This window comes from Haplochromis burtoni, unplaced genomic scaffold (assembly GCF_018398535.1).
Source record: "Haplochromis burtoni strain Fernald_Lab_line unplaced genomic scaffold, NCSU_Asbu1 Contig_766, whole genome shotgun sequence".
In the NCBI taxonomy this organism is placed as follows: domain Eukaryota; kingdom Metazoa; phylum Chordata; class Actinopteri; order Cichliformes; family Cichlidae; genus Haplochromis; species Haplochromis burtoni.
The window spans coordinates 57,666-70,990 of NW_024583127.1; the positions used below are offsets into that span (position 1 = coordinate 57,666).

The 13,325-nt window shown below is 40.2% G+C and overlaps 2 protein-coding genes and 1 long non-coding RNA gene across 7 annotated transcripts in view; all 3 read left to right on the top strand.

Moving 5' to 3' along the window:
• The window catches only part of LOC102302430, an 11,542-nt gene extending 11,084 nt beyond the window's left edge, over positions 1–458 (top strand). For all 5 annotated transcript variants that reach the window (XR_006053272.1, XR_006053273.1, XR_006053276.1 and 2 more), the window contains one exon: positions 5–458. This is a non-coding gene — a long non-coding RNA (uncharacterized LOC102302430). The remainder of the gene's footprint in view (positions 1–4) is intronic.
• A 395-nt stretch (positions 459–853) lies between these two features.
• LOC121812729 (GTPase IMAP family member 5-like) lies at positions 854–2,002 on the top strand. Its single transcript, XM_042215577.1, is given in 3 exon segments — positions 854–1,238; positions 1,331–1,719; positions 1,721–2,002. Coding segments are annotated over 3 exon segments (843 nt in total). The 5' UTR covers positions 854–1,066.
• A 63-nt stretch (positions 2,003–2,065) lies between these two features.
• Positions 2,066–3,645, top strand: LOC121812730 (vicilin-like seed storage protein At2g18540). The gene has a single exon (XM_042215578.1). The coding sequence runs from the start codon at positions 2,066–2,068 to the stop codon at positions 2,888–2,890; it is 825 nt and encodes a 274-aa protein (XP_042071512.1). The 3' UTR covers positions 2,891–3,645.
• The last annotated feature ends 9,680 nt before the right edge of the window (positions 3,646–13,325 follow it).

Here is a 13,325-nt window from a genome sequence, read left to right on the forward strand (position 1 = left end):
TCAGCACATGAACTCAGAATAATGCTGTTTGGAAAAAATGATGACAAGAAATCAGCCCTGGAAAACATCATCACTGGAAAGAAAAGATCCATTGTGTCTAAAGTTCTTGAAAGAAGGCAATGTCACGATGCCTCTGGAGAGTGGAACGGGAAACCGTTAACAGTAGTCAAAACTCCTGACATCTTCAGTCTGTCTGTTGATAAATTGTTAGAAGTGATGAAGAGCTGTGTGAGTCTCTGTCCTCCTGGACCAAATGTTCTGCTGCTGTTAGTGAAACCTTCTGATTTCTCTGAAGAGGACAGAAAAAATCTGAACTTGGTCCTCAGTGTGTTTGGTCAAGATGCATTTAAGCACTCCATGGTCATCCTGACACATAATGAGAGAAAGAGTGACTCAGTGGAAGACTCATCAAACACTGTGATCACAGGCAGGAATATATCAGTTATTTTGACAAGGAAAGACATCCATTCTACCTCAAGAGTTGATGGAAGAAATGAATGAGATAGTGAGTAAAAACTGGGGAAAATATCTATGTTAAAAGAAGAGGCTAAACCCAATCTGAAGTCCAGTCTGAACCTGGTTCTGTGTGGGAGGAGAGGAGCAGGGAAGACGTCAGCAGCCAAGGCCATTTTAGGTCAGACTGAGCTTCATTCAGCCTCCAACTCATCAGAGTGTGTTAAACATCAGGGAGAGGTGTGTGGACGTTGGGTTTCCCTGGTGGAGCTGCCTGCCTTGTATGGAAAACCTCAGGAGGCAGTGATGGAGGAATCATTCAAGTGTATCTCCCTCTTGATCCTAGGGTCCATGCCTTCATCCTGGTCCTACCTGTGGCTCCCCTCACGGATGAAGACAAGGAGAGTTAGAGACCATCCAGGATACACATTCAGCTCTCGAGTCAATGACTTCACCATGATCCTGTTCACTGTGGACTCAGATCCTACAGATCCAGCTGTTCGTTAACTTTTTCAAGGAAAACCAGGACATCCAGAAGCTCCTTCAGACTTTTAGACAAAGACATGTGGTTCTCAATATCAAGGCTAAACAGCAGAGGGATAGTTTGGAGACCATGCTTCAGACTGTGGATAAAATGAGCCTGTCTGAAAAGAGCATGGGCAAACCACACTGTTATACAGCTATAACCTTGCTACATGCACAAATGGAGAAAGTCTTACAACAAGAGAAAATCATTAAGAGGCAACAAGATGAAGCTAAGAAATTGAAGATGAACATGATCACTGGTAAGCACAAATATTTTTCTTAGTCTGATATCCTACAGTCTTGATATAACAACCTACAATAATGAATATAAAACTTTATGTTTATGTTTTAGGTGGTGAAGGTGGAGAACAGGACTCAGACTGCCTCAGGATTGTGCTGATTGGGAAGACCGGCTGTGGAAAGAGCTCTACAGGAAACACCATTTTAGGAAGAGACGAGTTTACAGCTGCATCAAGTCAAATATCAGTTACACAACGATGTCAGAAAGTACACGGTGAGGTGAGCGGTCGTCCTGTTGTTGTGGTCGACACTCCTGGTCTGTTTGACACAAGTTTGTCCAATGAAGAAATTCAAGAGGAGATGGTGAAATGTGTCAGTCTCCTGGCTCCAGGACCGCATGTCTTCTTGGTGGTGATACAGGTCGGCAGATTCACAGCAGAGGAGAAGGAGACACTGAAGCTCATCAAGAAATTCTTTAGGAAGGATTCAGAAAAGTTCACCTATTGTTCTTTTAACCAGAGGTGATGAACTGGAGCGTCAGGGAGAGTCTGTTGATGATTACATCAAGAACAAATGTCACAGTTCCTTTAAGAAGCTGATCTCTGACTGTGGAGGAAGATACCATGTGTTCAATAACTCTGAGAAACAAAACCGCACACAAGTCAGTGAGCTGATAGCAAAGATTGACACCATGGTGAAAGACAATGGAGGAAGCTTCTACACCAATGAGATGCTGCAAGAGGCTGAAGTACGCGATACAGAGAAGGAAATGAGAGCATTCTAAAGAAGAAGGAAGAAGAGATTCAGAGAAAATACAATCAAGAAATGGAAACCATTAAGGACAACAATGGAAAAAGAGAGAAAACAAATGGAACAGGAGAGACAAGAAAAAGCCAAAGAACTCCAGGAAATGGAGGAGAAAATTAGGTTCGAACAAGAGAGAAGAAGAAAAGAAGAACAAATTAGAAATGAAGAAGAAATCAATAAGAAAAAGGAAGTAGAAAGATATCGGGAGAATTTTAACAAACAGATTGAAATTGTGGATAAACAAATTCAGTCAGAAAAAGAGGAAAAGACAAATGTCGACAGAAAGCTGGAAGAAAGCAGAGAACAGCTGAGAAAACAACAAGAAGAGTGGGAGAAAGAACAGAAAGAATGGTGGGAGAAACAACGACAAGAAGAAGAGACGAGACGAGAGGAAGAGCAAAAAATCAAAGAGCTTGAAGAAAAGTACGAACAAGAAAAGCAAATATATGAAAACAAACTTAAGGAGGATCACCTCAGAAGAGAACAGGAGGAAAAGGAGAAGAAAGAACTGGAGGAGAAACATAAGAAAACCCTGGAGGAGATGAAGAAAAAACATGAAGAGGACGCCAGAAAGGCAGCTGAAAATGCCAATGAATCCCAAAAGAAACTTGTGGAGGAATTAGCTTATCAGAAGAAAGAATATCAGAAGGAAATGAATGAGTTACTGAAACATGTCATCAAAAGGAATTCCAGTTATTACAGGATCAAGAGATTACTGGAAAAACAGGAAAATGAAATGAAGAAAGTGAAGGATGAGGATAAAAAAGAGGAACTCCAGGAAACACATGAAAAAGAATTAGTGACGCTTATGCAAGAAATCTTATCAGAAAAGATCAATGACGCATCAGCCTGCAGCGTTATGTGATAAGAAACGAACAGTTTCAGATGCTTCATTTTATGTCAGTAAAAACAAAACAAAAATGAATCAGTACTTCTTTAAAGTTCTGTTTACTTCCCCATATTTTGCAGCACATAGAAAACACTTCTGGACATTCATTATTTTCTAAAGCTAAATACATGTATTCATTTCCAATGAATACACAAAAAACAATCGAACAATATAAGGGTATGTTACAGAACTCCATTTGTTAGCTTACAAAAACACTAAAGACAAGTTATTATACAAGCACTTCTTCACATAATTATGTAATTTATTTCTGTCACCAATTACAATGAACAATCACAGCAGAATTTATTAGTTCAACACAAATCTCTGACGTCAGATGCAGCCAGGCCACAAAATGATCCGAAAAGGGGAAAAATGAATTATAATAGTAAAAACAGTCAATAAAAAATCACAGTGGATCGACATGTTATTTGATTATTACAGTAAACAATATGGCAGAAAGCTGTAATACAGTTTTGTGTGATCATAATATACTTCGACTGCTAGTTAATAGAGACTTAATAATGAGACATGTAACTATAGTTGTGTCTAAATATGAAAAGACAGTGGTATAATACAGCTGTTATCACAACACAGTATATGTGTATCAAGTAAGACTGTACTCAGACTGGCTAATATTATCCATCCATCCATTCGCTACCGCTTATCCTTTTCAGGGTCGCGGGGGGTGCTGGAGCCAATCCCAGCTGTCATAGGGCGAGAGGCGGGGTACACCCTGGACAGGTCGCCAGTCTGTCGCAGGGCCAACACACAGGGACAGACAACCATTCACACTCACATTCACTCGCACATTCACACCTAGTGGCAATTTGGATTATCCAATTAACCTATCCCCACTAACTGCTGTTTTGTGGCTAATATTATATACTGTATTATTAAAGAACGTGTGGATTCCCTGAGTTTTATGTCCCTGAGTTGTTAAGTAACAGTATGTTCATTTATAACCATTACTATTTTCATAAATATATGTTTGATTAGTAAAGAAGGCAATTTATCATAAATGTATGAATAAACAGGCGACAGGAAAACGTCTTTAGTTTTGGTCATTAGAGACAGTTTGGTTTTCTTTCAGTAAAAAAAAAGATTTTTATGACTTGAATGAAATTGAATGTTTACATATAAGTCATTCTATTTTCTCTGTGACCTTTAAATTACAAATATTACAGCATTAACTTAATTTTTAATATATATTAATATCACTTAAATCAATAGCATATTGTAATAAAATGCCTTTAATGCTTTGATTTTTTGCTTTGATTATTGATTCTCCAATATGTTTTTGTTTCATAATTAATGACATAACTGAGACTGATTTTAATGATATGTCGTTTGCTTGTTTCATATGGATTATTTGATTTTACTACAGTTCTTGTCTGTGGTTCAGGGTGGACTGTTGTTAAATGGTGAAGTCCAAAACCTTTTTACAGTAACTTCATGTCTTTCTTGATGTTTCATCAAAGTAAACATTGAATTAATATCTCCACTTACACTGATGTATGTTTTCCATTTTAATTCCCAGATTAGTGATGATTGGTTTAACAAACTGTGTCAAAGAACCAAGATCCATAGTCGTGGTCTCAGAAAAGCCACCAAAAACTGTCACTTCTGTTTTCTGCTCATTAAAATGCAAAAAGCCCAAAGCCATCCAGGCCTTTAATTTATCAAGACACCTGAGCAGGGAGTCTACTGATAAACCATTTATCTTTTTAATGAATCCTCGAGTCATCGGCATAATAATGGAAAACAATTCCATGTTTCCCGTGTGGTGGCAGATTTCTTTATCCTGTGTATTGTTCACATATTTTAATCATATCACATTAGTAATAGTAATATCACTTTCTCACTTAGTTGTATGCATGTGAACTACAAATGGGCCTTATGCTCTACACACACATGCAGTGAGGCCATTGTATATGGGAGACGTTAAACGTAGGAGACTTCCGTTTTAGATGATGGACAAGCAGAAAACAAGGTCATAATTCTCTCTGTGAGGGAGGAGGTTTTAAGGATGGGGGCTAGTATGTATGCGCATTACTGAATATGTATAGTAAATATGTATATCTAAGTGTGTGTGTGTCTATATATACATATAATATAAATATATAAATCATACGATGGCAGTTGAAATGTGCAAAACAAGTGGCATTTACTATACAGTTGGAGTGCATAATGTTAAAGTTCCAGTAGTGAAGCTGAGGTGTCTATGAAGTGTTCAGCAGTCTGATGGCCTGGTGGAAGAAGCTGTCTCTCAGTCTGCTGGTACGGGACCGGATGCTGCAGAACCTCCTTCCTGATGGAAGTAGTCTGAACAGTTTATGGCTGGGGTGACTGGAGTCCTTGATGATCCTCCCCGCTTTCCTCAGGCAGCGCTTCCTGTAGATGTCTTGGAGGGAGGGAAGCTCACCTCCAGTTATCCTTCCAGAGCACCGCACTACTCCTGGAGAGCTTTGTGGTTGTAAGGCGTGCTGTTGCCATACCAGGTGGTGATGCATCCAGTGAGGATGCTCTCAATGGCACAGCGATAGAAGGTCCTGAGGATGCGGGGGCTCATGCCGAATCTTTTCAGTCTCCTGAGAAAGAAGAGGCGCTGCTGCGCCTTCTTCACTGTTTTGTGTCATGGTCCTGGGTCGAGCGACCCAGTGTTTGAGTTTATGTATCTTTTGTATTTATTTGTGCCTTAGCTTAGTTCACCTAGTTAATTTCTAGATTGCTGTTTAGTCTTGTTGTCTCCCCCTGTACTAAGTCTCCCTGGTTCATGCGTCATGTCTGCGTGGTTATGTTTAGTTCATGTCATGTCTAATCTCCATGTTTCCTGTTTTACTTTGAAAGTCTGTATTCAATGTCAGTGTATTCAGTTTCACCTCTCCTGTCCTGTCGTTAGGTTCATGTGTGTCAGCTGTGCTCCCATGTGTGGCCACTTCCCCTGATCATCCCTCATGTGTATTTAGTCTCTGTGTTTCATACAGTCTGTGTCGCGTCGTCTGTGTTCCCACCCTCCATGTCCTCCCGGTCAGTCTGTACAATCATCGTCATGGTTTTCTGAGTCTCCTTAGTTTATCAGTATCTGTTTCCCAGTTTAGTTTAGGTTCAGTTTAGTCACGGTGTTTCTGCTTTGTGTTGAGACCTGTCATCAGCCACAATAAAGGCTCGCTTTCAGTTTAAGTTTACTCCGGTCTACTCTCTTGTGTTCGCACCTGGGTCCACCACACACACCACCGCACGGTCTGTCCCCTCAGATCGTGACAGTACGACGCGACCATGCCGGACCCAGCGACACAAGAGCAGGAGATCATTCGAACAGTGTAGTCGCTATGCGGCAAGTGGCTGCAGTGTTCCAGAGAGGAGGAACGGGAAGAGTTAGTCCGCCAAGTAGGGGTATGCGTGTCCGTATTCCCCTGGTTATGGGAGGCGCTGCATCCCCTCATCATTGACTTTCTCGTCTCCACTCTCCAAAAACAAACATAAATATGTTTTTTAATGCTGTTATATCAAAGGTATGTTTTTTAAAGATTTCCCTTCAGTATCCTGTAAACGTTCCTTTTAAATTTTCCCAGAATTTCCTCTTTATTTATACAAATAAATCTAACTGAGACGCTAGGACTCATTTTCAAAAGTGACCTGTTTAAAATATTCATACAAAAGTATATCATGTTAAAACACACTATAATGATTACAATTCATATAGATGTAAAGAGGGAAGGATGTAAAGGATGTAAACACGCAACATGTACGTGTAACTTACTAAGATTGATTGATTGATTTTTGACCAGGATATGTCCTTCATTGTGCATATTAAACAAATATTTTCTTCCATTTGTACAATATCTCTAAACTACTAGTACCATATCACCCTATTAGAGCACTTCGCTCTCACACTGCAGGCTTACTTGTTGTTCCTAGACCTTTCAAACTACAGACCGATCTCTAACCTCTCATTATTATCCAAGATCCTGGAGAGACTAGTTCTCTCCCAGCTCCAGGCGTACTTGGACACGAACAATATTGCTGAGAAATTTCAATCTGCTTTTAAGCCATTGCATAGCACTGAAACAGCGTTGGTTAGAGTTCTTAATGATATTCTTGTAATCACTGATACTGGACGCTCTATGGTCCTAGTTTTACTGGACCTCTCTTCGGCCTTTGATATGGTGGACCATAACATTTTATTATTAAGACTTGAGCACACTGTGGGTATTAGAGGCACTGCCCTCGACTGGTTTAAATCATACCTCGCTGAAGGTCCTTTCAGTTAACTTAGGCACCTTCTCCTCTTCCTCCGCTACCGGTCTGTTGTGGTGTGCCTCAAGGATCGGTGTTGGGCCCTATTCTCTTCTCATTGTATTTGCTCCCTCTAGGCGCAATCTTTGAAAAATACAATATCGCCTTCCACTGTTACGCCGATGACATACAGATCTATTTTGAACTTACTGACGACCTTGCTGTGTCCCTGCACTACTTTCAAGAATGCATGCGGGAGGTCAAAGAATGGTTCCTGAGTAATTCCCTCGACTGAGACTGTGGTGTTCAACAGTAAAATCCCTCGTGCCCAACTCTGTGCTGCCCTGGGTTCCTTTGCTAGCTCTTCCTGTGACTATGTCAGTAACTTGGGTGCACTGCTGGATAGCTCGCTCAAACTCGATAAGCAAGTGTCTGCTGTAGTGAGATCTAGCTTCCACCAACTGCGCCTTATCTCTAAGGCTAGGCATTATGTTCCGCACGAGGACCTGGAGAAGCTTATTCACGCTTTTGTGACCTCCAGGTTGGATTATTGTAACTCCTTGTACTACGGTCTTCCCTCTTCTCTTCTTCTTAGACTGCAAACAGTCCAAAATGCAGCAGCCCGCCTCTTGACTGGTACCAGGAAATTTTGCCATATTACTCCTGTCCTAGCTAGCTTGCATTGGCTGCCCATAAAGTACCGTATTCAATTTAAAATATTACTCCTTACATTCAAAACTATTAATAAATTAGCGCCAAGTTATCTTAGTGAACTTCTCAAACCACATACTCCTGCTAGAACACTCAGATCTGCCACTCAACTACTTCTGACCCAACCCAGATCTCGGCTGAAGTCCCGGGGTGACCGTGCGTTTGCTCTGGCTGCCCCGGTACTGTGGAATACCCTTCCTCTCGACCTCCGCGCATCTGATTCCATTGCACTGTTCAAATCACGACTAAAAACCCACTTATTCAATCTTGCCTTTCCCTCTAGTTAATATTTCTTTTATGATTTTATATTATGCACTTTTATGCTCATTTAATTTCTTGTTTGCTCTGTACCTGTTGCTTTCCTATGTATCAGTGACAGCTACCTGCTTGCATACTTAGTACTTGCTTTGGTCCTATTTCTATTATCTTCCTTCTATTCTCTATGTTACTTGTTAAGCACCTTGGCATACCCTTGGTTTTTAAGTGTGCTTTATAAATAAAGTTTATTATTATTATTATTATTATTATTATTATTATTATTAATTTAAAAGTAGAATGGGAGGCAGAGCCTTCAGTTTTCAGGCCCCTCTTCTGTGGAACCAGCTTCCAGTTTGGATTCAGGAGACAGACACTATCTCTACTTTCAAGATTAGGCTTCAAACTTTCCTTTTTGCTAAAGCATATAGTTAGGGCTGGACCAGGTGACCCTGAATCCTCCCTTAGTTATGCTGCAATAGATGTAGGCTGCCGGGATTCCCATGATGCATTGAGTTTTTTCTTCTTCACTCAACTTTTTTGTTTGTTTTTACCTCTCTGCATTTATTTGTTAGTTATAATTAACTTCTGTTCCTGCCCTCACCTGAACCCGTCGCAGCAGATGATTTTAGTGATATTTGTAATAATCTGATAAACAATTTTTCTGTGTTTTAATGAATTATCGCTAATCAACAGCTCCTGTTAGAACCAGTGAGGAACAAAAGTTGCTCCATGCAGGAAAGCTGTGTGCAGCAGATCACACATTTTCTAAATGTTCACCGTTGGACAGGCATTGCTATCAGCGTAATAAGGAGACAGAAGAAAATACAAAGTTTATAGAAACAGAGAGCATGTTTCTCTCATAGTTAGGAGCTTGAAAGAAGTGACTGAATGGGTGGAGAGTCTCAGGTATTTAAACCCTAGTGGGGGTCGTCCCTTAAGAGGTGGTTCTTAACCCACTATTAACCATGTGTGCCGTCACATGAGTCAGGCGTAGGTCATTACCCGTTTCCTGCCTTCTCTGTATAACTGTAGAGCCTACAAAATTAAGCACTTTGAGGCGCCTGTTGTTGTGATTTTCTGAAAATGAATAAAGTTGAGTTGAATCCAATTCAATTAAGTACACGTGTGTACTACATGTACATGTGATGTTTTATATACTGTACCAGCCATGATAGAAAGAAATAAGATGTTGGTACATATTTAACATAATTGGACTTGATGTGTAAAGCGCTTTCGGGTCCTTAGGGACTAGTAAGGTGCTATACAAATACAGTTTCCATTTCTTTGTATTTTCTCTCTCGTCTAACTTTTGCCAGTCTCTCTCCATGAATTTGCTTTTATTCGTTCATTTTTATATTTGTGAGTTCCTGTATTGACTGTTGTTATTTTCTGACTGCAAATTTGAAAACTTTGGTGAAAGAAATATGTAGAAATGCAGGAGGAGGAATCAGCAGTGATCTGATCACAATAGTTATTGAATGCATCCACAACACTGTAGTTAGATTTCCAGGGAGATTCAGTTCAATTTTATTTATACAGCACCAACTCACAACAACAGGTGCTGTATATTGTAAGGTAGACGCAGGATTATTTATAATGTTTCACTACAACACTATAGTGTTTATAGTGGAAGGTACAGGTTTGCTGCTGAAGCATAAATACACAGTTAGCCTTCCCGAACGTGTGGATTCCCTGAGTTTTATGTCCCTGAGTTGTTAAGTAACAGTATGTTCATTTATAACCATTACTATTTTCATAAATATATGTTTGATTAGTAAAGAAGGCAATTTATCATAAATGTATGAATAAACAGGCGACAGGAAAACGTCTTTAGTTTTGGTCATTAGAGACAGTTTGGTTTTCTTTCAGTAAAAAAAAAGATTTTTATGACTTGAATGAAATTGAATGTTTACATATAAGTCATTCTATTTTCTCTGTGACCTTTAAATTACAAATATTACAGCATTAACTTAATTTTTAATATATATTAATATCACTTAAATCAATAGCATATTGTAATAAAATGCCTTTAATGCTTTGATTTTTTTCTTTGATTATTGATTCTCCAATATGTTTTTTGTTTCATAATTAATGACATAACTGAGACTGATTCTAATGATATGTCGTTTGCTTGTTTCATATGGATTATTTGATTTTACTACAGTTCTTGTCTGTGGTTCAGGGTGGACTGTTGTTAAATGGTGAAGTCCAAAACCTTTTTACAGTAACTTCATGTCTTTCTTGATGTTTCATCAAAGTAAACATTGAATTAATATCTCCACTTACACTGATGTATGTTTTCCATTTTAATTCCCAGATTAGTGATGATTGGTTTAACAAACTGTGTCAAAGAACCAAGATCCATAGTCGTGGTCTCAGAAAAGCCACCAAAAACCGTCACTTCTGTTTTCTGCTCATTAAAATGCAAAAAGCCCAAAGCCATCCAGGCCTTTAATTTATCAAGACACCTGAGCAGGGAGTCTACTGATAAACCATTTATCTTTTTAATGAATCCTCGAGTCATCGGCATAATAATGGAAAACAATTCCATGTTTCCCGTGTGGTGGCAGATTTCTTTATCCTGTGTATTGTTCACATATTTTAATCATATCACATTAGTAACAGTAATATCACTTTCTCACTTAGTTGTATGCATGTGAACTACAAATGGGCCTTATGCTCTACCACACACACTTGCCACAGTGAGGCCATTGTAAGTTCATGGGAGACGTTAAACAGAGACTCTTTTAGATGATGGACAAGCAGAAAACAAGGTCATAATTCTCTCTGTGAGGGAGGAGGTTTTAAGGATGGGGGCTAGTATGTATGCGCATTACTGAATATGTATAGTAAATATGTATATCTAAGTGTGTGTGTGTGTCTATATATACATATAAATTAAATTAAATCTACAGAGGTCGGCAGTTGGAAATGTGCAAAACAGTGGCATTACTGTACAGTATGGAGTGCATAATGTTAAAGTTCCAGTAGTGAAGCTGAGGTGTCTATGAAGTGTTCAGCAGTCTGATGGCCTGGTGGAAGAAGCTGTCTCTCAGTCTGCTGGTACGGGACCGGATGCTGCAGAACCTCCTTCCTGATGGAAGTAGTCTGAACAGTTTATGGCTGGGGTGACTGGAGTCCTTGATGATCCTCCCCGCTTTCCTCAGGCACCGCTTCCTGTAGATGTCTTGGAGGGAGGGAAGCTCACCTCCAGTTATCCTTTCCCCACACCGCACTACTCTCTGGAGAGCTTTGTGGTTGTAAGTGCTGCTGTTGCCATACCAGGTGGTGATGCATCCAGTGAGGATGCTCTCAATGGCACAGCGATAGAAGGTCCTGAGGATGCGGGGGCTCATGCCGAATCTTTTCAGTCTCCTGAGAAAGAAGAGGCGCTGCTGCGCCTTCTTCACTGTTTTGTGTCATGGTCCTGGGTCGAGCGACCCAGTGTTTGAGTTTATGTATCTTTTGTATTTATTTGTGCCTTAGCTTAGTTCACCTAGTTAATTTCTAGATTGCTGTTTAGTCTTGTTGTCTCCCCCTGTACTAAGTCTCCCTGGTTCATGCGTCATGTCTGCGTGGTTATGTTTAGTTCATGTCATGTCTAATCTCCATGTTTCCTGTTTTACTTTGAAAGTCTGTATTCAATGTCAGTGTATTCAGTTTCACCTCTCCTGTCCTGTCGTTAGGTTCATGTGTGTCAGCTGTGCTCCCATGTGTGGCCACTTCCCCTGATCATCCCTCATGTGTATTTAGTCTCTGTGTTTCATACAGTCTGTGTCGCGTCGTCTGTGTTCCCACCCTCCATGTCCTCACGGCCAGTCTGTACAATCATCGTCATGGTTTTCTGAGTCTCCTTAGTTTATCAGTATCTGTTTCCCAGTTTAGTTTAGGTTCAGTTTAGTCACGGTGTTTCTGCTTTGTGTTGAGACCTGTCATCAGCCACAATAAAGGCTCGCTTTCAGTTTAAGTTTACTCCGGTCTACTCTCTTGTGTTCGCACCTGGGTCCACCACACACACCACCGCACGGTCTGTCCCCTCAGATCGTGACAGTACGACGCGACCATGCCGGACCCAGCGACACAAGAGCAGGAGATCATTCGAACAGTGTAGTCGCTATGCGGCAAGTGGCTGCAGTGTTCCAGAGAGGAGGAACGGGAAGAGTTAGTCCGCCACCAAGTAGGGGTATGCGTGTCCGTACTCCCCTGGTTATGGGAGGCGCTGCATCCCCTCATCATTGACTTTCTCGTCTCCACTCTCCAAAAACAAACATAAATATGTTTTTTAATGCTGTTATATCAAAGGTATGTTTTTTAAAGATTTCCCTTCAGTATCCTGTAAACGTTCCTTTTAAATTTTCCCAGAATTTCCTCTTTATTTATACAAATAAATCTAACTGAGACGCTAGGACTCATTTTCAAAAGTGACCTGTTTAAAATATTCATACAAAAGTATATCATGTTAAAACACACTATAATGATTACAATTCATATAGATGTAAAGAGGGAAGGATGTAAAGGATGTAAACACGCAACATGTACGTGTAACTTACTAAGATTGATTGATTGATTTTTGACCAGGATATGTCCTTCATTGTGCATATTAAACAAATATTTTCTTCCATTTGTACAATATCTCTAAACTACTAGTACCATATCACCCTATTAGAGCACTTCGCTCTCACACTGCAGGCTTACTTGTTGTTCCTAGACCTTTCAAACTACAGACCGATCTCTAACCTCTCATTATTATCCAAGATCCTGGAGAGACTAGTTCTCTCCCAGCTCCAGGCGTACTTGGACACGAACAATATTGCTGAGAAATTTCAATCTGCTTTTAAGCCACTGCACTGAAACAGCGTTGGTTAGAGTTCTTAATGATATTCTTGTAATTACTGATACTGGACGCTCTATGGTCCTAGTTTTACTGGACCTCTCTTCGGCTTTTGATATGGTGGACCATAACATCTTATTATTAAGACTTGAACACACTGTGGGTATTAGAGGCACTGCCCTCCACTGGTTTAAATCATACCTCGCTGACAGGTCCTTTTCGGTTAACTTGGGCACCTTCTCCTCTTCCTCTGCACCAGTCTGTTGCGGTGTGCCTCAAGGGTCATTTTTAGGCCCTATTCTTTTCTCATTGCACCTAGAGGGAGCAAATACAATCTTTGAAAAATACAATATCGCCTTCCACTGTTACGCCGAC

Coding starts and splice junctions, on each gene's coding strand:
- LOC121812730 (XM_042215578.1), top strand. CDS start 2,066: ATGGAAAAAGAGAGAAAACAAATGGAACAGGAGAGACAAGAAAAAGCC.